Below are 27,653 nucleotides of genomic sequence, written 5' to 3'. Positions count from 1 at the left end.
CATTTCATTGATCCTGGGCATTGTTTATTTTTTGCATAGGCATAAATTAGAATCTGGAGATAAAAAACGTAAAAACCAGTAGTGCAGCATTTGTGACAGGAGAGCGCAAAACACCACCTGGCCGTTGCAGGGTGGGGCGGGGCCGAGGGGGCCAGCGATAGAGGGACAGGAACAGCTGCTCACCACCACCTGCTCCAGAGCCACTTCGGGGCCCAGCCCTGTAACAAAGGGCACCTGTCCACACAGCAGCCCTCCTGCCTGTTCCACGCAGGCCCAAGCCCCCTCCCCAGCCAGGAACAAGGAACCGAGTATCACCCAGTGCCCCACAGAACGGGGCTAGGAATCAAGCCCTTAGCTTTTCAGTTAAAAAACAGACCTTGAAAAATATATACATAATACAGTAGGGCCTGCTAGGTCTAAAAGCCCCTTCCTCATCTTCCCTACCCAGGGTAAGTTCTGCCAGCCATCCCCTACCAACTGTCCCCTTAGAGAACAAGCCAGAAAGGAGACAGGATCTGAGCAAGAGCTGAAAGAGCCCAAGCGGGTAGCCTGAGGGTAGGGCCCTGACACTAGTGCCTGACCAGTTGGGGGTGTACAAGTGCAGACAGCCCTCCTGACACCCTGGACACCACCATTGGCAGTGTCACTGGACCAGGAGAGAGAAAAGGAACTACTCCCCTTTGCAGAGGAGAAGCCTGCAGGGCTGGCCCAGGCCCTCAGAGCCACACAGGCAGCAGCCTTCAGAGGCTCGCAAGAGCTAGGCCCCTCTAGGGTACAGGAAGCCCCATGGCCCATTTCTGCCTGGGACAAATAACAGGCTTCTATAGATGCTCCTCAGGGACCCTGTGGTTCAGGCTTCCCTAGGATGATGGCACTAGTCTTGCTCTAAGAGCCCAGAAGCCCTACACCAGGCACTTCCTGCCTGGGGACAGTCCCATCCTGCCCTGTGCCGAGAGCCTTCCTCCCAGAGGGTCCCACTTCCCTGCCAGGGGAGGGGGTGGCCACCCCTCCCACAGCTTTGGCACCTGCTTCCTCCACATGCCCCCCCACAGCAGCTCCTAGGTGCAGCCCCCCACCCTGGGCAGGGGGCAGTCGGAGCTCACCTCTCCCCCCTCCCCATCCCCCATGATATGCTACATATGTACACGCTCCCAGGGGGAAGGGGACGCCACTCAGCACTGCCTGAGCAGAAGGCAGAGTGAAAGGAACCACCCGAGCCTGCTGGCCGCCTCGAGCTGCCCGTGCCTTCTCGTCTCCATGTGGCCAGCGCTCCTGGCTCTTGCTCCCGAAAGTCAGAGTGCTGATCAAGCGTGTGGAGGAAGCGGTGGGTACTGCTCACCCACTCCCAGGCGGCCGGCGGCAGGCACGAGAAAGCAGGGCTAGTGGGCAGGCTCCCCGTGCACCCTGAAGCGGTAGATGCAGGTGTACTCGGGGTGGCCCCAGTTAGTCAGGATCCGCAGCTCCACCACCTGGTATGTGGCCATCTGAGGGGCCTGGGTAGAGAAGAAGGGGGTTGAGAGCTCCAGAGTCCAGGGAGACGGCCTCGCCAAGGGCAGAGGGCTTCCCATTCCTCCCAGCTCTGGAGAGAACCGGGCTCCAGAAGCCCTGTCTTCAGTCTCTGGAGCAGTTTCCAGCCAGTGGGCCAAAGAGCCTCAGGGGCTTCAGTGCTCCTAGGGGGCCACCAACCCATGAGCCTGCGCTAAGGCCTGGGCCTCGGGCCACGTGAAAATGGTCTTGGTACTGAGGACAAGCACAATTCATGCAAAACTGGAATGAATTCATCCATAGTGGCTGTTTTATCATTATCCATGGATACAACCACCTTCACAGAGGGTTTGAGAGATGTTGACATAACGCACAATTTCTTCTTTTCTTTCTTAAGTGCCCATGGAGCCCCTGTCCCTTATGCTCATTGTGCCTGTGTTTGAGCCAGCGTTTGCAGCAACTCTCACCTTGACAGATGCCACTGGCCTAGCGAGCTCCTGCTCGACCCCTCTCCTCCTGGCCTTTCCGACACAGCCTCTCGTCCTCCCCCCTCCCCCGGCTCAGTTATCACCTTGGAGCTGACAACTCAGTCTTTACATCTAGTCCCCAGCAGCTCTGCTGGACTGTCCCCCAGGTGCCTCAAACTCGGCCAGTCCTGCTCCCGTCCCACCTGATGTACAGGACCTTCCCACTGTGTCTCCATCCTCACTCCCAATATCCCCTTTGGACCCCATCAGTTCTGGCTGTCTTCCCTGCAACCACCTCCTGACAGGGCTCCCTGGCTCCAGGCTTGCCCTCCTTCAATCCACCATTTATACGTGGTTACAGTGACCTTACCAAAATGCACACCATATTGTCATCTATAGCACAGCAGTGCCAGCCCCCACAGCCCTGAGGGCTGAAATTCCTGCCATTGTCTCTTGCCCACCTCTTGAGATTCTCCCCAACCCCACCCAATTCCTCACACCAGGACTCCCCTGGGTGGGGCTTGGCTGCTGCCTCAGATCCATCTGGGTGGTTTGTTCAAATGCCAGCTCCTGGGTCCCCTCAGCCCTAAGGAATCAGGCGCTTCTGGGCTGAAGACTGGGAATCTGCATTTCTAACTCGGGCCTAGGAGATCTGCCGCCCGCTTAAGTTTCAGCCCCATGCACTGCCTGAAGTTGTGGCTGGTGGCTCCTTCTAGAATGCCCCTCACAGCCTTCCTTTCCTGGCAACCCCAGCTCTCTCATAAACCTCCCCTCTATGGGGCCCTATTCCAGGAAGCTTCCCTGGTGCTGCCCTTCTGGAAAGTGGCCTCCCCTGCGCTCATGTCTACAGGCTGCATCTTACACCCCATTTGGGTGTTGCCTCTGGTTCTGTATCTTGAGCTGGGGGAGGGGAGGGCAGGGGCTGTGTCCTCCCTCTCTGAACCCCATGCCTGGCAGAGTAAGTGCTGGGGAAACATCCGCTGCCCGCGTGGGGAGGTGAGTGTGCCGCCTCCGCTAGCACAACAGAACCCGTACCTGAAAGTGAAAGGTCTGAATGGGCTCGCCATCCTGATCGTAGGTGAACTTGCCAAGAAGTGTCCCCTCCTGCTGCAGGTCTTCATCAAACCCCTGCAACAGAGAGCAGAGGGATGGAGGGGAGAGGCGTCGGGGTGGGGTAGGTGCGGAGCAGGGAGAGACACTCTCCCCACCAGCAAGTCAGGCACCAAGGTGGCCTGTGATGAGTCACTGAACTCCCGTGCCTTGGTTTCTTCCTCCGAAGTCTGAGATAAGTGGGCCTGAAGTGCCCTCTCCCACCCTGGCTCCACCTCTTCCTAATCCCCTCCCTCCCTCCCAGCCAAGGAGAGACTCACAGGATCCTCCCGCAGCCCCTCCAGTCCCCCAAGAGTGGATACTCACAAAGATGGCAAAGTCCTTGGGTGCGCTGGAGATGGTGCTGTTGGGCGACAAGGCCTTGGGCACGTGCTCTAAGGTGACAGCCGTGGGGCGGATGCGGGCAGAAAGGCGGACCACAGCAAAGCCCTGGGGCCCCTGGAAGGCCCAGCAGTTGCCTGGATGCACATCTGGCTGGAGGGGCAGAAAGTCACGTCAGGGCAGGGCCCGCATCCGGCTCTCCCTGACCCAGGGCGGGACTGTCCCCAGTGTGCTCAGAGCCCCACTGCTGTCCTCACTGGGTGCCCACCTGGAGGATGACCCGGGGTGACTGGGAGTGGTACCACAGGGGGATGCCGAACAGGCTGAGGAGGGCCGTCTTGGTCTCATAGGTCTCGGAGCATCGGGTGCTGATAACGCTGGCCCCTGGGATGGGAAAGGAGGGCAGGGTGGGCTCCCGCAGGGAACGAGGACCCGGACAACCCACTCCGGCATCGCCCTTCTCCTCACTGAGGATGGAGGCAGATGCCCCACGCCTCATCTTTAGCCCTAACCCAGACTGCCAGAGATGCTGTCACCGTAGCCTCTCCCCCAGCCTAGGATGGTGCTGGGGACACTGACTCCCCTGTACTGCCACTGGCCTGTGTCGTGAGTTCCAGGTCAGGGGGTCTGCTGCCCTCAAGCCTTGCTTGCTTAGCACCTCAGCTGGCCCAGCAGATGCCAGGGGACCAGCCACTGCAGGGACCAGGACAAGGCGAAACGAGAAAAGTGGCACACACACCTCCGGATTCCAGGGCATAGTCCACCATCCCGATGCGGTCCTCGCTGTAGCGCTGCAGGGCTTGCTTCACAATGCGGTGCACCTGCTGAAACACGGGGGTGGGGCCGTTGCAGCGGGGAGAAGACTTGTCCACCTGCACCCCACTGCCATGGGCCAGGGACGTAAGGACTGACCCTCCTCTGCCTGCACTGTGCTGGTGCTCAGCCAGAGATGGGTGTATGTCCACCCACCCACAGCAGCCCCAAAGCACATGGGGCTCCTGCATGGCACTTTTGTCGCGGAGGATACCAAGGAGCTGGTAGCGTGGGACCGTCCCGGTCTATAGCTCCCAGGGAGGAGAGCTGTGTGCGTGCGTGTGTGTGTTTGGGGGGTGGCATGTGGTCCTCACCTCCTCTGTCACCCCGATCACGCCTTCTTTTTGCAGCGTCAGTCCCAGGGAGGCTGCAGCCTCCCTGGCTGACTTGCCCTGCATCTGTGCAACGTGGGCGAGGATCTTGCTCTCCAGCTCTTGCAGCTGAGCTTGCATCTCCTCTCTCTGAAGAAGCCCAGTGCGAGTTCCCCCACCTCGGAGGAGGAACTGACTGATCCAGGCAGGGAACTGAGATTCCACCTAGGCACCAAAAAAAGGTGTCACCTGGGAGGTTGCAGGGACAGCAGGAGCTGCTATGGCAAGGCCAGGGCAGGGCAGTGCTCAGTTTGGCAGCAGGGTTAGGGGAGGAGGGAGCCACTGGAGGAAAGATTTACGAGCAACCCCCACCGGTATGGATAGAAAGACAGGAAGAACACCCAACAAAGAGAGCCAACGCGTGGGCCAGAGGCACCTGCTGGGCAGACCCCCAGGGTGCATGGTCTCAGAGGAGACAGCGTTCCCACTCACGTCATCCCGCACAGCCTGGATCTGCTGAGGCAGCAGGCCCACTTCATCCGCCACTGAGCTCTGCTTCAGGGTCAGGGCTGCCAGCTCCTGCCGCAGGCCCGCCAGCTGGTCCTCCAGCCGCCCCAGCTCCTTCACGGAGCTCTCCCGGAAGGACTCCTGGGTCATCCTAGACCCAGAAAGAGAAGAGTAAGCCTTGGATCTCTTGTCGGTGGTAAGGCCATGCTGAGAAGAAAGAAGACCCCCCAGCTGGCCCCTGTTATGAGGGCGTGTGCCTACCACCCATCGTGAACGCAAGAGGGCACGGTCTCCCCTGGAGAGTCTGGCTGTAGAACACAGCACAGGTGCCTGGGAACTGGCTTGCCTGTCCCAAGGAGCTAATTCTGATCCTGCGCCCTTCCTAAGCCCAGAGTTGGTGTTTCCTCTGCCTCAGCCTCTCACGTCCTTGACAAGTGCGGACACCTGAGACGTGAGGCTGTAAGAAAAGACAGTGTGTCTACAAATGAATCCCGATCCTACCACAGTGCTGCCTCCTGCCTCGGCGACCCTGCCAACCTCCCGGGCACCTCAAAGACAAGCTCTAAGCAGGGGTCCTGAGCTAGGTTTCGGCCATCGCCTCTCTGCTTGGCAACAGGATCAGAACTTTGCTCTGGGGCTCTGCTCCCCAGTCCTGCTTGCAGGGGGCGGGTGGGGCAGCTGGGGAAGAGCAGGCCCAGGCCAGCTGGCGGCACGTGTTACCTTTGCCACTCTGACTTCAGCTGATGCATACGAGCCTCAGACTCCTGTGAGCAGGAAGAAGGGACAAATACAAAAATTACCAAGCTCAGAAATCTGTCTCCCGGAGTTGGATCTGCTCTGTCAGAATCTTTGCTTAACCACGTCCCTGCTCTGGGGTCTCCTGACCCCTGCAGCATACTAACCCCTAACCCTAAATCAAACTGGCCCCCTGGTCAAAGTCCTTATGAGAAGCTGGCTCCGGGTCTGACACACTCAGGCATTTGTCCGTCATCCATTCGTTCAGCACGCGCACGCCCAGGACAGTGGGCTGCTCTGCCCCCAACACATCCCAGGGTGTCCCTGCAGAGCGTTCCAGCTGAGGCAGGCCCGGGTCAAGCCCACAAGTCGGGGACTGCACCCCCTCCCCACTCAACATCGAAGCAGCCCCTTCCAAAGGGCCAAGGGGGCTGAGGTGTTTCTCTCAGTCCAAGAACACGTTGAATTGGATCAGGACCCCATCGCAGCCCCTCAGCATCCCAAGCCCACCGACCTGGGAGGCTTGGACGATCTTCTTGAAGAGGTCTTCTGCGTCTTGTTGATGTTCTGCTCGCAGGGTGGCCAGTTCTTCCTATTGGACATGAAGAGTGGGCCCAAGATCAGAGTTGAGCTTGGAGGGCCCTTACGGCTAGGAAGTGGCATAATTAGAATTCAAGCCAGGTCTGTTTGCTTTCAAAGCTTCAGTTCCGGGCCTTTATGTTCCAGCGCATCCCTGAAGCATGCAAGACTCCCACTTCATCTCCTGCGCACGCTCAGTGCAGCGGGTGCCGTGCCAGGGCCCCGCGATCGCACGTCTCACAACTCGGAGAGCGGGGAGATGTGATAGTCTCCATTTTAAAGAGGAGGAAACTGAGGCCTAGTGAGGGGAGTAACTGCCAAATGGCAGAGCTGTCCAATCCCAAGTGACATCTGCTCGCTCTCCGCCCTCCGCCCCACCTGCCAACAGCCGTGCGTTCCCATGGGTGTCACCCACACGACACTCAGCTCCCACCCTGAGGCACTCTGCCCCCACCTGCAGGCGGGAAGCGGCGTCCCTGCGCAAGTCCTCCTTCAGGGCAGCCTCGCGGCGGTTCACTAGCCCCTCCAGCAGTGCCAGGGTGTCCTCATGGCTCAGGCCACCACTGCCTCCGTGGCCAGCAGCCCCCTGCCACAGCTCCAAGCGTTCCAGCCGCAGGGCCTCCTTCTGCCAGTTGGAGGAAAATTCAGCAGCAAGAGCTTCCAGACGTCGTTCCAGAGAGTGCACCCGGGACAGAATGTGCTGCTCAGCCTGGCAGGGTAGGGAGAGAGAGCCACAGGGGTGAGGGACACTCAGATGACAGCACTTGCGGAAGACCACTCTGATACAGCTGACGGGGGAAGAAAGGGAGAAGATCCCGGAGGCACCCCGTGGCAAGCACATGCCGGGCTGGGAAGCTGGAGCGCGTGGGCTGGGGAATGCCGAGCTCTGAGCTGGACGTGCCGTGTGCAGGGTCGGACGCAGAGCAGGGTCCCTGAGGCCACGGGGTGGGCGTCTGATCCCCCAGGAGCAGTGAAGGTAGGCCGGGGAGAGGGTCTGAGTGCAGGGACAGTCCAAGAAGAGGACTAGAGAAGCTGCAGGGTGGCCGCAGGAGGCCAGGTGACCTGCTGGGCTCAAGTCACCCCCTCCCCTCCTCCTACAGGTGCGAGAGAGCAACTCTCAACAGCTGTCACTCCTTCCGTAGGTGACTATAGCTAGAAGATAAGATAATTTGAAAACATTTTCTTTTTCCTCTTTAACTGGATGTTAAAGAAAAGATGGAATAAAAGTCATTTGGACCTGAGGGTGGCATTTGATAGTGTGTCAAGAATTTTGAGAACCTTGTTGGCTTAACAACAAAATCTTTGCCAAGAGAAATTATAAAACATAGTCTGTCAGCTGTCAATTAAAGGTAGGCAGCTGCTGAGTGGCAGAGTTTGTGATTTTTAGAATTTCCCTTTTTTAAACAGGCAATACATTTATATGACTCAAAAAGTGCACGAGCACACAGCAGAAAGTCACGCTCCTAACCTCTGCCCCCTCCACCCAGCGCGCTCACACTGCCCCTGCCAGACCAGGCAACTGTTTTCATTGGTGTCTTCATGCAAATGTAAGCAAATACAAGATGCGTTCATTTATTACTTCCCCCCTTTTACAGAAAAGGTGGTTCTGAAATTGAATTGGATTTAGTATCATTAATCATTAAAAACAGAAAAGTCATAGATGAAAGCTATCATTATTTTATGAAATAATAAGATCATGGTCAAGAAAGTAATACACACAGAAAAAGACAGTTAAAAGTGTGATGCCAAACTAAATTCAGTGAGATGCAAGCGCAGTTCAAATAACTATGATTAGAGGATGGAGAGTTTTAAGTTTCTGTCGGCACCAGGACCTGTGCGCACGCACCGCTGGTCGTGCTGCCTGCGGCTCCTGGAGGGCGCAGCCTGGGCGCGACCCATCTTTAGACTCTGGCAGATCACAAACGTGGCCAGTGTCCCTCACCCCTCCCTGTGTCCACACCCTCTGCAACATGATGTTGTAGGTTCCCCCGCTGCGAGGTGGAGTTCATTTCCCCTCCTTGCATCTAGACTGGCTCTGTGATATGCTTCGGCCAACAGAACGAGGTAGAAGGGACAGTGTACTGGTTCTCAATCAAGGCCTCAAAAGGTCTGGCTGGCCCTGGTTCTCTCTTGGGACCCGGCCTGGGTGCTATGAGCACAAGCCCGGGCCAGCCTGCTGGGTGACAAAAGTGCACGTGGAGCACAGCTGTCCCGGGCAAGGGCCTACACCAGCCAACCCTGAGCTGACTCACCAGCCAACTGTGCACGCGCGCACACACGCACAGACACACATGTGCACGAGGGAGCCTAGCCAAGATCGCTGGTCCTTCCTTGCTCAGACCAGAAGGGCCACTCAGATGACCCATAGATTAATAAGCTAACGAAATGCTTTGTGGTTTTAAGCCACTGATCTTAGCAGTGGTTTATTTACGGTAAGAGATACCCAAGCAGGACATCGCCTTACTCATAGAAGGTGCTCAGTAAATGTCTGTGAAACTATATTGAAAAGGAACAGAGTAGATGAGACCATTCATCAGGTTCCTTTTCCTTTTGTTTTCTGTACTTCTTAGGATGGCAACTCATTTTTGGACACAGTTTTGAGTCATATTTAAGTGCAGGCAACCGACCCCCCAGGCACCTGCACCCAAACAGTTAACGAAAGGGACATCCTAGCTGGGACAGCATCCCTCGGCTTTGTGTGTAGGTGTCAGGCAGGCTGCGGGAGTGTCTGCCCCTTTCACCGTCACATAATTGTTGTTAATCTCTTGGGAGCCTCCCACCCTCAGACATGTACCTGGAAATGCGGTGAGTCTCTGGAGTCCCAGCCCTCGTGCTGCCGCCTGCTGTCCTTCGCTGCCCACCAGGAAACCACAGCCGGGTGCAACGTCTGCAGCCCATAGGGGTAGAAATACCAGGCACCTGTGCCCAGGGGAGAGGCTGGTTACCCAGGCCGGGCTCTCCAGCAGGAGGCACACACCGGGGAGGGCGGCAGCCTCATCTCTGCCGGTCACCATGGCCTGCCTCACCCATGGGAGCGGGCACTGCTGGAGGCAAGCAAGGGATGCAGATGCCCACCGCTCTCTGCGGCGGCAACTTCCACCTGACAATCTCAGAGCATATGCATCCTCACTCCCCACCCCGCCCAATCCTGGGAGAAAACAGCTTTAACGAGTGAGGGATGCCCAGGGGTAGAAGCCAAAGGCCTCCGGTGGTGGTTCTCAGCCCTGGCTGTACATCAGCATCACCTGCAGAGCTTTCAAACAACCAGCCCCTGGCCCTGCAGAGAGCAGTTAATTGGCCTGGGCTGGGGCCCCTGCACGGGAGGGTTTTAAACGCTCCCCACATGGCCCCAAATGGGCTGCAGGGCTGAGGATCTCTGGAACAGAATGTGCCTCCCCTCTAAGAGAGGCTGCGTGCGGCCCCAGAACAAGAGCACCAAGCTGCAGCCACACAGGGACACTCAGGTCTTGCTTTAGGGGCCATCTGTTTGTGACCTGTTTACTCCTGAGCTCCGTGGCCGGGGTGGGGGCGAGGCGGGGAGAGGAGAGAACCTGGAAGACATATTGGCTGAGGGTTCCCTATCCTGGTGAGACCCCATGCTTGCCACTCAGCATCAGCCATTGGCAGGTGCAAGGGGACACACAGGCTCACTGGGCTTGGAGCCCGGCGTGAACGCGGCCCTCAGTGAAGCTCTCCCTGAGCAGGTCACTCAGCCCTCTCCACGCGTATCTCCACGTGATGTGATCATGGCATTGGCTCTTCCAACCCCACGAGGGCACGGTGAAGCCAAATTAAACTTGTAATGCATGGGAAAGTGCTCTCTGGATAAAATGCTATGCAGTTATAAAGGATCATTATTATTTTAGGGGCGATGCCCAGTTTCCGCTGGATACGAACAAGCTGTTTTAGTAACAGGAAACACAAAAAGGAAACCAACGTTTGGAAAAATGCTCTACCCAGTTATTAATAAAAGATATACAAGTTGAATAGATGCTAAACCTATAAAACCAACTCTCTAAAAAGAAAATAAGGCATGGTCTTTAATTATAAATTGGTTCAATCATTAGAATTGAGCCTGGAGCTCTGGAGCAACTCTCATGACACTGAAACCGGAGAAGTTGTTGAAAGAAACGCTGAACACAAACTGTCTCTATAAACATGTCTGTGCTGGGGACTGGAACCATGCAGCTGGCAAATGACGCTATTGGCATAAAAAGAGGCACTTATTGCTCTTTACTACTTAACTCGTTTTTGTTTTGTTTTGTTTTGAGACAGAGTCTCACTGTGTTGCCCAAGCTAGAGTGCAGTAGCATCATCACAGCTCACAGCGACCTCAAACTCCTGGGCTCAAGTGATCCTCCTGTCTCAGTCTCCCGAGTAGCTGGGACTACAGCCACACGACACCACGTCCAGCTGATTTTTCTATTTTTATTAGAGATGGGGTCTCGCTCTTGCTCAGGCTGGTCTCAAACTCCTGGCCACGAGTGATCCTCCCGTCTTGGCCTCCCAAAGTGCTAGGATTACAGGCGTGAGCCACCACGCCCGGCCTATTTTATTGTTTTTACCTTAAAGACAGCTAAAGATTTAACTTGATCTTATAAAAATAATTCACTCACACAGCCTGTGGAGGGAGAATGACTGCAAATAACGATGGCGTCAGCGTCCCTGCTTTTTACCACACGCTGCTGTGCTAGGGTGTGTTCCTGACCAGGGTAGCACAAAGGATGCTCCGAAGATGCCCTGCAGCATCGTGTGGCTGCCCAGTTTAGGGCAAGATCAGTAGATTGGGGCATTTCCCCTTTTGGTCCCAGGACGCCCTGAGCAGGGGCAGCCTCAGTCAGGACAGAACCCAGGCAAGGACAGCCATGGAAGGTAAGCCCAATGCCTGGGGCTCAGGCCTTGCCCAGGCTCAGTCTGTCCCCACTCCCCATCCTGCTTCCTTCCCTGTCTGCCAAGGGTCACCACCCATCTGCTGTGTACGTCTCTGCTGGGTGCCAGCGCCTGCCACCTTCCGCTCCCACCCCTCTGGCTGTCCCCCAGTGCCCGCCCCAGGCGCGCAGGCTCACCGTACGTCAGGCAGGTCAGAAGCAGCAGGAGCAGCAGGAACCGGAGGAATGTCTTCAGGGATGAGAAGCGCCTGGAGCCCGAGGGAGGGCAAGACAGGGAGGCAGAGACGTGAATGGGGGCCCAGGCCTCTCCGATCCCCGGGGAGTCCCTTGAGGTTTTTTTCCTGACCCGAAGTAGAGCTGGGGGCAACCCTTGAGCTTATGGTGCTGGGCCGGACAGGACACTTCAGAGCCTTACCTGCAGCCCTTGGAGTGACAGGGACAACTGTGACTGTGAATTTTGTTGATGTTATTAAAAATAAATAGCGTGGTCTTTGAAAAACCCCAAATTTTTATACAGAGAGGTCCTCTAAGTAAGCAAATATAGAAAAACAAAGTAACTCCTCAGACAAACAATATTTTCTTTTAGAAGAAAAAAGGAACTTTTTTTTGGAGACACAAATCTGTCCTTGCCCCTCTTCTGGACGGAGCCGCTGCCCACCCAGACCTAGATTATGGCCAGAAGGACCCTGACTTCTCGCTTCAGTCTCCTTCCCTCTGCTCGGGGTACCTTCCCAGATCCTGGTTCTGCTGGGTTAGGGCCTTGGAGAAGTAACCTAAAGCATCCTCAGGCAGCACCTCTCTGTGGCTTCTGACCATGAAGGGGACCTTGGGGGTCTAGACCTTCCCAGGCCCAAGAGGGAAAATGGACTTTCTGGGAAACCCCACTTCTCGGCTGGAGCCTACCGGCCTAACCAGCAGGAAGAAAGCCACCCGTTATCCGAGAATCCGAAGTGGCTTTGATTGGAGTGGTTTAGTGGGAATTGTCTAAGACGAAACAAGAACCCGTGTTGCAGAACACTGCCCCACAGGTATGGATTTGGGGAGCAAACCCTGACTCTGAGTCCCCCCTATCAGGAGAGGTGGACTCTGCAGAGGCCGCTCCGTGCTCCCTGACAACAGCTCCAGGTGAACGGGGAAGAGCCTTCGGAGTAACGACCACTCCAGCTCGGGACTTTATCAGTCCCTTCCGGCCCAGGGCTTTCTGATTCACTGTCAAGGCTGGAGTCTCGCTCACCTGGTTAAAACGAAGACGTCCAGGAGAGAGGCAGCCGTCGTCAGGCGGTACCAGGTGGTACCAAACCACCAGTAGAGAAGTCCGAAGAGCCGGCCTGAGAAGGTGACCATGAAGCCTAAGGTGTCACATCACAGTTTGGAGCACTGCTCTCTCCACCCATCTGCCGTCCTCCCTGCCCCCACCCCGACACCCACCGGCCATGTGTCTGTGTCCTGTCTGACAGTGACCCAGTCCCTCTGGTCCCACCTGCCCACTCTGCCCACGCCCTCTGTCCTGTTCTGCAGCTGCTTCTGCCCTTCCAAGCCAGGATGTTCCCCAGAATCTGGGCTCCCAGTGATTATTCTAGAACATGCTTTCCCGGATGGTCCTACAGTCTCTCTGTATGGGCCGGATGCTCAGCTGCAGAGACATGGGTTCGAAGTTATCGCTGTAGAGAGTGGAAGGAACTGAGTGCAGCTTAGCCAGCACCTACCTGGAGAAGTGACCACCATCCAGAGAAAGGAGCCTGCCTGTGAGACGGCGCTCCTTAACCTCGACCCTGAACTCTGCTGGTCTGTGTCTGAGTAGCCTGCAGCGAAAGAGGAAAGGAAACCAGCTCAGCTGGCCGTCTCTTTCAAGCCTCGTGATGTGGAGACTGTCTCTCCTCCCTTCGCTGTCTTCTGTGAACCGAGACCACACATCACCTAAGGGGTCAGTCACGCATTTCACAGAGGATTGCTGACCACCTACTATGTGTGAAGCCCCACATTAAAGTGCTGGAAATGAGCTCCACGGGACAGTGCTGGCCTTAGGTTGCCCACACAAGCTAGAGGGGGTGGGGCAGGCAGAGATGTGAGCAGCAGTCACAGCCCAGGGTGGGGAGGCCACCACAGGCCCCAGCAGAGGTGCGGGCTGTGTGCCCAACTGCCCGCCACCTGCCTTGCTCTTTCAAGCTCCCCGAGTGCTCCTTGCCCAGGCTTCCCGTGCCCCCCCCCGCCCCAGCCACAGGTCCTGCTCGAGGAGGGAGGAAGCATTGCCTACCCACATAGTCATCCTCGGAGGAGTAGCCAGAAGAAGAGCCGAGGAAGTCCTCGGAGACCTTGCTCTCCGCGAGCCCGTTCACCTTGCTGCTCTCGGTGCCACCTGTGCCTCTCCTCCTTCTCACCCGCAGGTCTTCACCTGTTCAGGGAAGAACGAGGGGCCCTTCTGGGCTCCAAGAGTCTCTGCAAAGTTGGGTCTGGGCAGAGGGGCGCTCTGAGAAGCAGGGTATTCCGGAGGACCCCCAGGGACACTCTGAGGAGCATCTCAGAGGACGCAAAGCCGGGGAGAGAGATCCCACACTCACTCCAGTAGGGGTCGCTGTGCAGGTCTTCGAGGGCGCTCCGGGCCAGGGACGCGGCGCGGGGGCTGCCTATGTAGGACTCCCGGACCATGGACTCGCTGTAGTAGGAGGTGTGGGCATCAGAGGAGGGGCCCAGCTGTGGCGCTGGGGACAGCCGCTTCATGTTGCTGGATTTCCTCCTCAAGGTCCTGTGGCACAACCGCGGGCAGAGGCAGGAGCAGGGAGGTGAGCCCAGCCGGGAACACTGGAGCCCTGCTAGGGCGTGGGTTGGCCCTGTTGCTAGGCAACCAAAGCGCCCATCTCCCGCGACTGTTCCCAGCGCAGGCACTTCCTCTGCTCCTCTTATCTCGGAATCCCACGAGCAGATAGGCAAGGTCAGCAGGATTCCAACCCAAGTCTCTAACTTCGAAGCCAAAGTTTCTTCCCGCGCTTCTTAATGGCTTAGTAATTTTTACAACCCACTGAACACCTCGCCAAACCCGACCTGGCCTCCTAGAGCCTACCCAACCTCACCGGCCTGGAATCTGGGCCTCACGCCTGCGAGGGGCAGGACAACCAGGCCGGTGCCCGCCTCAGCTCGTCTGCCAGGGCCCTGAGGACTTGTTCCTCTCCTCAGCTGTGGCGCTGGCCAGCTGCGGAGGCCCGACAGGTGGTGAGACACGGGCGTGGGTCCAGGAAGGACGGTCAGAGTGCCGCGCCGCACCAGAGCAGAAGGGGTTCCTGTGAGCCCAGCTTGCAGCTTTGGGGTTTCCTGCCTGGCTTATGCCCGAGCTGCCTCTCCCCACTTCCTGTCCTCAAGCGCTGAGGGCAGCAGCGCTGCCTTACAGGACGGGGAGAGGAAGGGGCGCTGGGGACTGGCATCCCCACAGAAGTGAAGAAAGGCAGAACCCCCTTGACTGGACATGAAGGTTGCAACAGGAAGTCACCTGCTCTGCGGGGCAGTGGGAGGGACGGGGCTGTGGTGCTTCCTCGCGTCCCTACCTGAGAGGACTGTCTTTAAACAGGGTGCTCTGGCTCCCGGTGACTGAGCTCCCTCCACTGCTGCTGCTGCCATCATCGTCACCCTGGGAGTAGCGCGTAAGGCGCTGGCTTCTTCGGGACATGATGAGGTGGGATGTGGACCCTTCCTCTGAAGAGAGTTTTAGGAGAGAGAGGAGAACCATAAGTGAGGCTTGGGGCTGTCCCCAGGTCCTCCATGGAGGGGAGACAGAAGCATTGCCTCACAGCAGAGAACAAACCGCCCTCCGCACTCTGTGCAGATGGTCCTGAGAGGCGGTGGGGTGGGGATTTGTGAGGCTTCTCCCGGCCGCACACCCAGCTGCGGTCCATGTCCGGCCTCACTTAGGGATTGTGGAGCCTCTTCCAGGGTGCTTTCCACAAGATTTTCTAATTTTCAGTTTCCTTGTCTTTATCCGCCTTGGTGCTGAGCTCCATGTGAGCCAGAACTGGGCCTTCCTCAACCTCTGAGGAGCAGCAGAGAATCCAGCCCATGACAGGCACCCATATGCCTTTGATCCCTGCCCTGCCCGCCCTCCCGTGCAGCTGTCCCACCTGCCCTCTCCCTAGAGCCGCGTCCAGTCTCACTCTAGGTGTTTCCCTTAGACGACATGTGCTTGCCTCCTGTCCTCGTTGTTTCAGTGCCCCAGTTGAACCCTGACTCCAGAAAACCTTTCCCCAGTACACCCCGCCTATGTTCTGACGGTGCTTGTATTCTGTGCCCCCTCTGTGCACGTAGTGCTGCAACATCTTGATAAGACGATGATGATAAAACACTCAGTTAAATGCCTACTAGATGCCAGGCTCTTTGTGCACCCCATTTCTGATCCTTACAAGCAAGGCGGGTACAACCACTTCCAGCTCCAAGGGAGGAACCTAGGTGCTGAGATGATATGGGCACTTGCCTGGCCTGCAAGTGACAGAGCCAAGAGCCCAGGTTTGACCTCCGATCTGACAGGCTGCAGGGCCCAGGTCTTTCTACTTGGCCATAAAGTGTTCAAGTTTTTTCAGGAATGTGTTGTGTGTCCCCAATTAGAGTCTTTGCCAGCGCCGCATACGCTCAGAACAAGGCTGTCTACAGAGTCATTACACAACAAGTATGTGTTAGCAAACTAATAAAACAGGGAGGTGGAGCATAGTGTGGGATTATAGTCAGTCCCAACCACCACGTGGGGCAGAAATCAAGGCTCTAGAATTGATAATGAGGATAAAGGAAGCCAAAATGAAAAGATCTGGCCAAAGGTGGGCACTCTCTGACATGAAGATTAATAACCCTTTCAACTCCAGCAACCCAAATTCAAAATCTCCTTTGCTGTCCCGTATTACAAAGTCATATGTTAAGCCCACTCAAGAGTTCCTAGTACTTGTGACTTTTTATCACTTCTAATATTCCTAGTTGACAGTTAAATTACTAGTTCTGTGGGTTGCGTGGTGGGCGTAGACTAACACATCCCAACCCAGACTATGGAAACCAGAAGGTCTGGTTAGTCCAGCTAGAAAGTCCTCTTCTGAAAAACAAGCAGCCTCATGTCTTGGCCTTATTGGCATCTTCCCAGGTAGGGTGCCCATCTGGCATCCCTCCCTGGTTTGCACTGTGTTGGTAAAGGGACCCATTGGTAGTAGCCAAAGCAGGAAGTTGGCCTGGGTCCTTGCCTGTATTCCACTCCTTATAAGGTCATCCCACCCCCACAACTGCCCTCCCCCACCCAAAGCTCCAGATGCCCACAAAGGGCTCTTCCTCTTAACCTCTACCCTGCTGAAGTAGATGGAGCCTTCGCCCTGGCAGGAACAAGGCAACATGTTTACACGGCACCCAAGCTGCTGCTGGTAAAAATCTAAATATTCTGCCAGAGGTGATGGGGGGTGCTGAAAGCTGTCAGCACCTGCCTCCACCCTCCCAGAACTCCCAGACATGCCTCTTAGTCTTTCCTGCAGGGTCCTGGTATCACAAAACAGTTTCCCATTGAGTCTGGGTTTCACAAAATGAAAAAGGTGGAGGCCCCATTCTCCAAAACAAGAGGCGAGTCTCTAGGAACTCAAATCTTTTGCATTCCAGAACAGACCTCCTCCCACACTCGCACAATCGGCTAGGAAACCCTCAAACAAAACATACCCACTTCTGAGCTGAGCTACCTTTTCTCAATTCCATCCCTCCTGTCCCCATCGCAAACGTATATGGCAGTATTCATCAATATTCAGACTTATCCTAGATCTTGGGCATCTTCCTCGTGACATTTTCACTCCCCAGGCACGGTCACACTACATCCCGTGTGGGAGCTGCCAAACGCTCCGGGTGCTACCCCACCACCTCACTCGGCGGGGTTGAACCTGCAGAAATTGTCACGAAAAGCTCGCCTTCCTGGCTCTCGCTCTAAGGCACACCCCGCCCCCCATTTGCTTTGTTTTGTTTTGTTTTAGAACTGAGCGAAATGGGCCTTCCTCCTGTCCCAGAGTTCTGACAGGCGGCGGCAGAGACAGGAAACTGCCTGTCCCTGGAAACTGCCCGTCTGGCACAAAAACTGTAGGCACTGCCCTGGGCCGGTTTGGGGCAGCCGAGTCTTTGCTCCCCTCCTCCCGGGAGGCTGCCCAGGAAAGTCCCGCCTGCAGACACCGCCCTCCCGGCTGACCAGTGGGGCGGCCCGCCCTAGGGGCTGGGGCCGGCCAGGCGATGAGTCAGGCGGCCGGCCTTGGCACGGCGCTGGCCCTTCCCGACCGGCCCAGGGGCGTGCGCCGGGCGGGGGCTGGAGCCCGGCCCAGCTTGGCCCGGAGAGGAAGAAGCAGGCCTGGCAGCTCGGCCCCGGCCGGGACGGCCCGACGGTGACCCCGGGGTCAGGCCGGGCCAGGGCCCGCTGGGAGGCAGGCCCACTACCCTCGCCCCGCGCGCCCGCTCGCAGTTACCTGCTGCCGCGGCTAGTCCGTGCGGGGCCGGGACGTCCGAGGCCCGCCGCGCCGCCCGGGCGCGCCCCCTTCACGCGTCGGGATCCCGCGGGCGGCGCTGAACGCAGGACCGAGGCGGCGGCCCGTCCGGGCCCGGAGCGCGCGGGCGCGCGGGGAGCGGCGACGCGGGACGACGCGGGGCTGGCGGACAATGAGACCGGCTGAGGCCCGCGCTGCGCGAGTGGGGCCCGGCGGCGCGCGCGTGGCCGAGTGTGTATGTGTGCGCCTGTCAGTCAACGCTGACAGGCCGCAGCCCATTGGCCATGCCCCGCCGGCCGTCACCGCCCACCGCCGCCGCCCATTGGCCGGTTTGAACACAAAGGCCCCCGGCTCGCTCCGCCCCCCGCGTGGGCCTGGCTGCCCAGCGCGCCCCGCCTTGCAGTCCGCGCGTGGGAGGCGCGGGGCAGGCTGCGACCCCTGGGCTGCGGTGGGCCTCCACTAGTGCCTGCATTGGGGGTCGGGCCTGACTGCACACTGGGCTCCCGGTCTGATGGAGCAAAACACCCCAGACCGCTCCGAGCGCCCCCACGCGCGCCTCGCAGGCTGGCTCAACAAGGCCGGGCGCCAGGGCCTTAAAGGCATTGGGTGACTAGGGGCACCGCCTCCCTGAGATGGCCCGAGGAAAAGGGGGGAGCCCACCTCCAGTGGTAGCCCTTAGTGTGCTCTGGGTAACGTTTGTTGAAGGCTTGCTAAACGCCAGGCACTTGCGTGATTGTCTTCGGAGCCAGCCATCTCTACACTCATTTTACATACAAGGAAACAGGTTCATAGGTGTTTTCAGCGATTTGCTTAAAGCCACACTGTTAGAAAGACAAAACTAGATTAGAAGATTCTGTCCATATCCAAGCCCGTGTTCCTTCCAATTTAGGGTTAGTTTGGGGATTCTAGACATGTACAAGGCTCTGCCCCTTCCCACTCCGTACCCAAAGTACAAAGTTCCACGGCAGCTCTTTGTTTTAAGGAGGGAGCTTGCCATAATTTTTGCTGAAAGAAGGCAGGACTGGCTACGTATTCTTCTGCCTTACTCAAACTTGGAAGAGTGCTCACTATTTGAGTAAAATACTGCCTGACTCCAGGGGTCCTGCTCTCCACCGGCCATCTGGCCATCTGCGCAGATGCAGCAAGTGCATGGTGTGCCAGGAGTCACTTCCTGTGAGAGCTCTTCTAAAGGAAGATGAAACAGAGTGTCACGCTTTTAAAGTGCCAAGAGGAAGCAAGAGAAGAAATAACAAAATCACTGAGGCAGGCACAGGAAGGCGCTGGGGTTAGGGGATTGAGGAAATGCAAAGCCCTTATGCTAAGTCCGCTGCAGCCCAACTCCAGACAAAAGCAGTCCCCCTTCCTCGGCCTCCACTGCCCCACCTGGAAAGAGGGGCATCACCTGCCCTTGCAGCATCCTAAAGACCACAGCGCCTGTCTGTGTTGTTCCTGGGTTTAAACTCTAAGCTCCCCGAGAACAAGGGCTGGCTCTACAGGGCCTGGTACAGGGCCTGGCTCTTGTCTGAGTATCTGCTGACTGTGAGTGAAGTGACAATTTACATCAGATTTAGGGGCAGAATCCAGGTAGGGAAGGGGCCCTCTCTTGGTTCCTCTCATCACCAGGGTGCTTAACTCCCCAACTCCGTCCTAGCCACCTGTAGTGGAGTCTCCACAGCCCCGCACCTCCCTTGCAGAGCCTGCTGCCTCCTCTCCGAGGGCTCCTTCCCAGGATGTGCTGGTTTGTGGAGCAAGGAGGCCGTGCAAGGCTCATGCCCATGGCTGACTGGAGGCAGCTCCCCTGACGCCGAGCTGCCTTGATGGGCCTGGAGTAGGTGAAATAACGGTCCCCACAGGTGGTAGATACTAATCCCTGGAATCTGTGACTGTCACCCTAACTGGAAAGACTCTACAGATGTGATTCAAGATTCTGAAATGAAGATTATCCTGGCTTAACAGGGTGGCCCTAAATGTAATCACAAGTGTCCTTGTAAGACAGAGGCAGAGCAGAAGAGGAGAGCGCAATGCGACCATGGAGGCCAAGATTGGGGTGATGCGGCCACATGCCAAAGAATGTGAATAATTATACCTGTCCTGTCTGCCACACCGATTGGCTCTGTGACCTTGGACAAGTCGACCAGGCTCTCTGGTCGTTCATTCTTCATGTGTGAGGTCAAGTGCATAAAGGAACGTGGAAGACCTTCAAATGCTGTTCAGTCACTAAGGGCTTTTGTCACCTGTGGTCTCTGGGGGGTGAAGGGAGGAGGTTGGGCCCCTGGTCTGTCCTGGACCCATAGTCAATGTCGGGTGGGCTTCTCTGCGCCCAGAGACCAGGCTTCCCCTGTTACACCCCATGTGGAGGTGGAATGAGCTATGTACCTGTCTGCCTCCCCCATGGACCCTGGACAGTGACAGGTCCACGGTGGTTCCTCAGTATGTTTGTGTCCAATGAACACACGAGCGAGGGAAGAGCCTCCAGTCACCTCCCTGCAGCCAAGGCCACATCCACTTCTCCCTCCCTCCTGTTAGCATCAGTCAGCAGCCAGCGTGTTGGCGGCGTCTGTCATTTAACCATCACAGGCAGACCTTGACGGGGGTGGGGGACTTTCATGTCAGGCTTCCTGGCTGTGGGAACACATTTGGCAGCTGTCAGGGGGTGGTGACCTCAGAGGAGCTTGGTGCCCTCGACTCCTGGGGGCTGTTTCTCTCATTCTCAGGGGTCTGATGTGGGCTCCCTCTCTACCCCACCCAGACCAGGGACACGGCTCTGTATTTACAGACTCTTTTATCCTGAGAGCTCAAAGAACTCCATCATCAGATGACAAGCGCAGTTAAGCTGTTTTTATGGAAGAAGTCCAGTCTGAGGGGAGAAAGGTTACAAAGTGGGTCAGCGAGGGCGTCGGGGACAGAACATGGGTCCCTGATCGAGGTGGACAGCCCCAGGCATGCAGAGATTTGCCCAGACTCTAATGGATGACTGTGCCTTAGTCATCTCTGTCCCCCCACACCTGTTACGGTGCCCGGCTCCTAATAAATGCTCAATAAATGCGCATCGACCAACTGCCTGACTGCAGCTTCCCAATCTTCAATCGCTGACTCCCTGGGGTGGTTCTGACCCCCTGTGGGCCTCACTTGCACCCCCAGGGCTGCACCCTGAGGCCTCTCCCACTCCCGAGCCTTGGCCTGGGATGCCCTTTTCTCCTTTTCTGCCTGATGAAATTCTACTAATCTTCCAAGGACAGACTCACACATCTCTTCTTGAGTGAAGGCTTCCCTGCCCCCACGTTCCCGAGACAGAAGCACTTCTCACACTGTGTTCTGGAACAGGAATAGTATTTGCTCATCGCCCCGGAGGACGGCATGAGGATCTGACAGGCTGATGCCTGGCTCTCAGTACGTGTGAGCTCCAATTGTCAGTCACGGTCGCCAAGGCCTCCAGCACAGTGCCCTGCCCAGGGTGTCCTGCTGGCATGGAGAACTGTCCTGAATGTGCTGTGTGCTAGAAGGATGGTTGGGGGTGCTGGGCCCCCGGAGGGCATGGATCCATGGGTCAGAATTTCCGGACTTGCCAGATGTCTCTGGAAGGTCTTTCCTCCTGGAAACCGACTCTAAACCTCTGACACACCCACCAGCGGCTCCACCTCCCATGGGAACATTGCTGCACCAGTGGTCCAGCAAGCAGGCTTGAGACTCAGACACTGAGCAACTTGGAGAAGTCATTTAACTTTTCCTAGCCTTGATGTCCTCATCTGTTGAATGGGGATGATATTAATGTGTCTACATCACAGGACCTTAGTACAGTGTCTGGCCTGGGTAAGTGCTCGATCAATGCTATTCTTTTATTTATAAGCATTTATTTATTTAGCAAATGCTTACAGCCTGACTGTTCTGACAACACTCTCTAGCGGCCGCTGGTGGAATAGGCAGTCAGATGAGCAGATCATGGCCAGGTACCATGGCTTATGCCTGTAATCCCAGCACTTTGGGAGGCTGAGGCGGGAGGATCCCTTGAACCCAGGAGTTGGAGGCTGCAATGAGCTATGATAGCACCACGGCACTCTAGCCAGGGTGACAGAATGAGACCCTGTCTCAAAAAAACAAAACAAAACAAAACAAAAGCAGATCATTACAACTCAGTAAGACATGTGTGCCCCAGGAGAGACATGGGGCTCTAAGGGTCCCCCATGGCCAGGGCCTCAGTGTGACTCTTTCATGGCCCTTCCTCTATCCTTAAGCACAGGCTAGAGCTGGCCACCTGCCTCTAGCTTATCTCCTGTTGGTGGCTCTGTCACCCCATGACCAAATCTATGGCCTAGAAGGGTCCCTGTGACATGGTCTCTAATCGGCTCCTCCCCTCCCCTCCTTACCCTCTAACTGTGCAGAAGAGAAAGAACACAGCAGGCCTGAGACAAAGGCCTGTTTGCGAGGCTGGCCCTTGGCTGGCATCCGGGAAGCAGACTCCTGCTTTCCTCCTGGGAGTCTGGAACTTTGATACGTGTCAGGCACAGGGTGCCCACCTGACAGTCCCTGGCAGACGTTTCACGTGTTGTCACAACTCATTGTGGGAGGAATTAAGCGCGTGCGGGTGACTGCGGTGTGAGAAGATCTGTGGCCGGGGCACACCCGTCCTGACCGTGCTCTGATGGTGCTCTATGTCCTTCTGCCGTAGTAGATCACAGCTAGCCATGAGCAGGGCTATAAACCGAGTCCTGTGAGCCCTCCTGGTGAATCATGGAACTGGGGTGGTCTTGGGGACCCGACACATTAACCTTCCCCAGCACTCTGTGACGTTCACGGGTCCCAGCCTTTGCTCACTCTGTTCCTGCTGCTGCATGAATTGAACGTCCTCCCTCATCTCCCTTCCTGCCAGCCCTGGGGCAGTGCCGCTTCCTTTGGGAAGGAGGAATCAGCGGCCCCCTCTACTGACTGCCCACGGCCCTCTGCCCTGGTATCTGTGACCCTGCACTGTGGGCACTGTCCCTACCAGCCTGAGCCTCCTGAGGGCAGGGACTGTGCCTCTCACCAAGCACATGCAGGTGCAGAATGAGGCCCGTGTGAAGATTTGCAAACTTGGACAGTGACATTTTGAAGCTGCAACAAGGGTCCCAGGGTTGGGGCGTGTTCCTGCCTAATTCCTGAGGCCTCCTGGCAGGGATGGGGACAGCTCACCTGTTCCAGGGGAGCCAGGATGGAGAACTCATCGCTGGAGTATTGGCCAAACCTGCCTGGCAGAAAACAAAGCATGTTAGAGGTGACACAGGCTTGGGTGTGTGCAGTGGAGTGTTGGGGGGGCGTCTGAGGGTCTGAGCCCACCCTGCTGGGTGCCCCACAAAAGGCACAGGTCTGTGCCAGGCCTGTGCTAGTCTGATATGAGGATCCCTAAGTCATTAGGGGATGGTTTTCTTTGTCCAAATCTTTTTGACTGGGGCGGGGGGCGGTTGAGGGAGACCCCTCTCTCCTTACATCTCCGAGCAAGCCCCCTGAGCATGCTGTAAATGAAAGATCGATTTTAGCACAGTTTTTTGGACCCCCCCACCCCCACCCCATCTATGAAACAGGGTCCAGCTGGTGACAGCTGGTAGGAGAGCTGGCCTGGTCCATGTCTGGGGACATTTCCCTCTGGACAGGGGCCAGGGACACCCGTACCACCACACTCTTATGCAGCTGGCAAAGACTCGAGGCTGGGCAGCTGGGGGTGGGGGGTGGGGTGACCAGAAAGGGGCTGAAAGACAGCAGGGATTCGGCTGTTAGACGTGCCCCTGCCTTTCGGTCCTTGGGGCGGTCATTGATGTCCCAGCCACCAGGAGGGAGGCCAGGTCACCAAGGGCCACGAGGCTCTCTAAATGGAATGTCCCTGGCTTCAGCCGCGGTGCCCCTCTGCCCAGGTGAGAGCTAGAAGGGAATTGTCCCTGCAGCGTGTGGCTGCCACAGCCCACCCTACCACGTCTTGCAGCAGGGACAGGGCTGGGGGTGGGAAGTCCCGAAGTTGCTGCTTCCTCATTATGGGACCTGGTCAAGCCACCTCCTCTCTCGGAGGACGATACACTGTGTAGAGTTACTGTGAAGGTTAAATGAAACGATTTTTATTTCAAAGGATTTTTTAAAAAATCATTTAAAATATGAACGGATTAATGAACCTGTGCTACACATTTCAGGATCAAGAAGGGGTGGGGCTGTGCATCCCCTGAGGCCCTTCCCGCGTTTAAGACTCGGTGTCCTTGTCCAAAGTCCCAGGGACCTCGCTGGTGGTGGTTCACAGACGTTTTCAGAACGCGGATGGCGGCGAGGACAAAACACCCCAGGGCAGCCCCCACCTCTCTCAGCGCTGGGACAGATGAAGGGGTCTGTCCACCTCCAGACACTGGCACAGACGCACAACCACACATGGACACATACAGAGATGCGCAAAGTCACATGCAGACAACACGGCAACACAGAGAGACACAGACACACTCAGATACGCTGAGACGCACTGAGACGCATGTGCGCACGGGCACCCAAGAAGCCCTGCGGCTCCAGGTTCTGTGGGGTGGGACCCGAGGCAGGGAGGAGAGGAAGGGTGTAGTGAGGGTTCCCCCCGGGGCCTGGGCTTCCTGGGAGAGAGGTAGGGAGGGCCTGGGGAATGGGGCTCCCCCAGACTGTTTGGGGTAACGGTGGGAGGGGTCCCCATTTAACCCTTGCAGCCACTGTCACCCTGGCAGTGCTTAGGTTGGGAAAGGCCCTCTGATCCTGGGTGAAGGGGCCCTAGGGGTCCACAGGGGGCCGGCGGATGCCCAGGGGTGGGGAGGCTACAGCCTGTGGGGTCAGGAGCCCCGGATCCTATCCAGCGACACTCCAGGACAGGCCGAAGGCAGGTGGGACCAGTTGCCAGCCGGGCTGAGCAGCTGCTCAGAGCCCGGCCCTCTCTGACCTCACTGGCCCTGCTTAGGATGAGGAGGTGGCCAAGACAGCAGGTTGCCAAAATGTTCCCCGACACCTGAGGAGGGGCCTCCTGCTAACCCCTCGCTTCAACTGGACTTGTTCTTCTCACCCGTGCAACGCTGGGTTTCCCTGGGCAAGTTTGTTTGAGCAAAAGGATTCTGCTGCCAAAAAAAAAAAAACCCAGACAACTGGCCTGTTGGGGCGCATGATGCTGGGGGGGCCTGGAGGGCCTACGGCTCCCGAGGGGGGGACCTGCTGCTCCGAGAGCAGGACCTACACAGGTAGGGCATGCAGTACGTGCTCGATAAATGTGTGCGAACGAAGAGCAGAAGGAAGTCAGGTCAGAGTGACTCAAAGCCCCCTTTTCCTTCCTGGGCCAGATGAAACTGAAGAGGAAGCCCATGGCCGGCAGGCCTCAGAGTGGGGCAGGGTGAGTCCCCTCCCAGCTGCTGGCCCTCCGAGCACCCCCGCCCTGCCCTGCCCAGTCCTCCCCGTGCTGGGCCGGCCCCGCAGGTGCCCTCCTGCCCTCCGAGTCCTCTCCTGTGGCCCTGGCCAGGGCTGGCGCTGGGGAACCATGTCATGCCCAGAGGTGGCCACGAGAGGTCGCCACACACCACCAGCCGCAGTGAGACTGTGCGGCAGGGGAAGGAGCTCATCCTGGAGAAACAGCAGGATGGGCCTGGCGGGTTGGAGGGTTGTGTTTTCTGTACGGTCGGGGGAGTGTCAGGGCTGCATGGAGGGTTGGCTGAACAGTGCCCCGCAAGGGGGCCTTTGGTGCCCAGAGGAGAGAAAGGCCCAGAGAGGGGGCGGCTGGCCCTGGGGACAAACAGCTGGCCCACAGCAGAGTCGAGAGGTTGCCCCCACCCAGGCCCTCACCTCCTGGGCTGTTGGAGCCCATCATGGTCAGCTCAGCTGGGTTCACCTAGACACCTGGACTGCAAGGTGGAGATGAGGTTGGAGGGGACAGTGCCGGCGTCCAAGGAGCATGGGGTGGTGGCACAGGGGTGGAACTGGCCGTACCCAAGGCCCCAGTCTTCTCTATTACAGTGGGCCCAGCAGGTCATGCCCGGGTACAACTCTTCCCTGTCAATGTGGAAAGGGAGCCAGTTGGGGCAAGTGATCCAGGGGGTCTGGCTTGGTGGCTCTGCCAACTTGGCTTGGACCTCACTGATCCTGGGAGCCCAGACCTGAGGGTCACGGCTGGACCTATAGGCCCAGGCTGCTGGGCCCTGCTGAGAGACAGCGCAACCTGGCCTGCGAGGCCCAGCATGGCCGGGTTGAAGAGCTGGCTTTTATCCAGGGGCAGTGGAGAAACCTTTAGGCTGGGAGTTAGGCCGGGTTTGGCCACGTGGTCCCTCTGGTTACTGTTGGGTGAAATGGGGTTGATAGCTGGCTTAGGAGGCTGGCTTTCCCACACCTACAGCGTGGCTTGAGGCCCAGCTCCACCCTTGACTGGCAGAACAGGTTACTGGCTCTCCGCGTTGCTATGTCCCCTCAGCCCTCGGAGCATGGCCCTATGGCATCACCATCCTGCAGGAAACCCTCCATGGCTCCCTGGTCCTGGCCCAATAGCATGTGTCCCTCGCCCTGCCCTGCCTGCAGCTTCTGCTCCCCACCCATAGCTCCTTTGGCATCAGTGCCCTGACCCCTCCTCACCTCTCTGGGACCTACAGAAATCCCTTCCAGGCCCAGCTCAAATGTCCCTTCCTCTGAGAAAACTGGCCAGTCCTGGGCATTGAAGTCTCCCCTCCTTGGGGCTCCCTGGCATCTCCAGCCCATGGGAGCTCAATGCCCACCACGTTAGCTGGGTTTGCAGCTGAGGCCCTGGCATGTAGGGAGCTGCTGCTGACTGCAGGGATGGCCACTTCCAGCCATTCCAGGGCCCAGTGGAATACACAGCGTTCAGCAAAAGGGATGGAGGAGAGGGGAAAGGAAGGGCGTCCAGGACAGGGGGCCCCGAGGGGACACAGAAACCAACTGAGGTCCCATCCTGGAGCCCCTGAATGTCCCGGCAGTGCAGGCCTCACAGTGCCCCCTTATTTCTCACCCAGCCCAGGCACAGGGCACCAATCCGAGGCCTATTTTCAAGGGGACAGCAGGGCTGGGCTCCGGTGCACTCGGTAACAGAAGGCTTGCCTGCCCTGGACAAACCTCCAAAGATGCTGGCCCTTCACCAACGCGGCGTTGCCCTCTCCAGGTCCACGGAGGCCCTGAGCTGGGAGGGGGTGGAAGCAAGGACCATCCAGCCCAAGGACTGAGCCCCCTCCCCATGCATCCACGCCTACATTCCCAACATTCGATCGGTCACTGTGCACTGTAGCCTCCCCCAGTTCAGCACCCTCTTTCCATCCTGGTACCTGCCCCCTGCTCCTCCCCAACAGCCTGCCCTCCAGGCAGCAGCTGGACCTGCCATGTGGACAGTGTCGCCTACTTCAGTACCACTCATTTCCACTCCTTACCTCAGTCCACGAGGCCCACAATGTTCTGGCCCCTGCCCACCTCTCTGGAGCGAGCTCTCATTATCCCCCACCCACTTGGCCGCCTCACTTTGGTCACACCAGATGGACTTGTTTTCTGAAAACATCACACTCTTTTGTTTTCAGCACTTGTGCACACACTCCTAGCTCTGCCTCAATCCCATCTTCTTGTGTTGAACTCCAAGTCCTTCCTAAAGACCATGTCCTTCCTCTGGTCTCTGCCCCGATCCTGGGCAGTCTCATTCCCCCCAACCGACGGCAGTCTGCACACAGAGCTGTCCCTGGTTACTCCCATGTCAGCCTAACTGCAAGGTTCTCAAGAGTGGCAACCGCGTCGCACTGTCCTATATTCCTGGCACAAAGAATGGGCTGGCACAAAGAACCTGGCACAAAGAATGGGCTGAAAGTTTTAATGAATGAATACATGGATGACAAGGGAATTTGTGTAATAAACATTTACTGAGCACCAGCTGTATACACAAGCCTGCACTAAGCCCCATAGAGGGTTACATAATGCAAGACCCTTTGGCTCCTATAAGTGCTCCAGACTTTGGGAGCATTCCAACTGGGGAGG

General features: G+C 57.3%; 1 protein-coding gene across 3 annotated transcripts; it reads right to left on the bottom strand.

The window, feature by feature from the left end:
• Positions 1 to 4: 4 nt before the first annotated feature.
• SUN2 (Sad1 and UNC84 domain containing 2) lies at positions 5 to 17,795 on the bottom strand. Of its 3 annotated transcripts, XM_012638145.1 has the most exons (19): positions 17,667 to 17,795; positions 14,754 to 14,901; positions 13,776 to 13,960; positions 13,472 to 13,609; positions 12,924 to 13,019; positions 12,452 to 12,545; positions 11,395 to 11,465; positions 9,123 to 9,247; positions 6,783 to 7,037; positions 6,264 to 6,341; positions 5,735 to 5,778; positions 5,000 to 5,165; positions 4,511 to 4,732; positions 4,123 to 4,207; positions 3,652 to 3,767; positions 3,369 to 3,536; positions 2,988 to 3,080; positions 1,340 to 1,493; positions 5 to 218 (listed from the first exon to the last, which is right to left on the bottom strand). In XM_012638145.1, the coding sequence occupies exons 2-18, from the start codon at positions 14,873 to 14,875 to the stop codon at positions 1,380 to 1,382; spliced, it is 2,172 nt and encodes a 723-aa protein (XP_012493599.1). In that variant the 5' UTR covers positions 14,876 to 14,901; positions 17,667 to 17,795; the 3' UTR covers positions 5 to 218; positions 1,340 to 1,379. The 3 variants fall into 3 exon arrangements, with proteins under 3 accessions (XP_012493599.1, XP_012493598.1, XP_012493600.1); XM_012638144.1 differs by having other exon boundaries at positions 5 to 1,493; XM_012638146.1 differs by having other exon boundaries at positions 5 to 1,493; positions 4,123 to 4,204.
• Positions 17,796 to 27,653: the final 9,858 nt, after the last annotated feature.

Source organism: Propithecus coquereli, unplaced genomic scaffold (genome assembly GCF_000956105.1).
Source record: "Propithecus coquereli isolate 6110/MARCELLA unplaced genomic scaffold, Pcoq_1.0 Scaffold126, whole genome shotgun sequence".
In the NCBI taxonomy this organism is placed as follows: Eukaryota; Metazoa; Chordata; class Mammalia; order Primates; family Indriidae; genus Propithecus; species Propithecus coquereli.
Note: the sequence above shows the minus strand (reverse complement) of the source record. Positions and strands in the feature narration are given on the sequence as shown.

What these genes read in the sequence shown, in the direction of transcription:
- SUN2 (XM_012638144.1), bottom strand. Translation starts at nt 14,875, where the DNA reads ATGTCCCGAAGAAGCCAGCGCCTTACGCGCTACTCCCAGGGTGACGAT. An exon ending in CTCCGAGGATGACTATGTGG is followed by an intron (nt 13,020 to 13,471) that starts GTAGGCAATGCT and finishes CTTTCGCTGCAG; the next exon opens with GCTACTCAGACACAGACCAG. An exon ending in GATGGTGGTCACTTCTCCAG is followed by an intron (nt 12,546 to 12,923) that starts GTAGGTGCTGGC and finishes TCACCTTCTCAG; the next exon opens with GCCGGCTCTTCGGACTTCTC.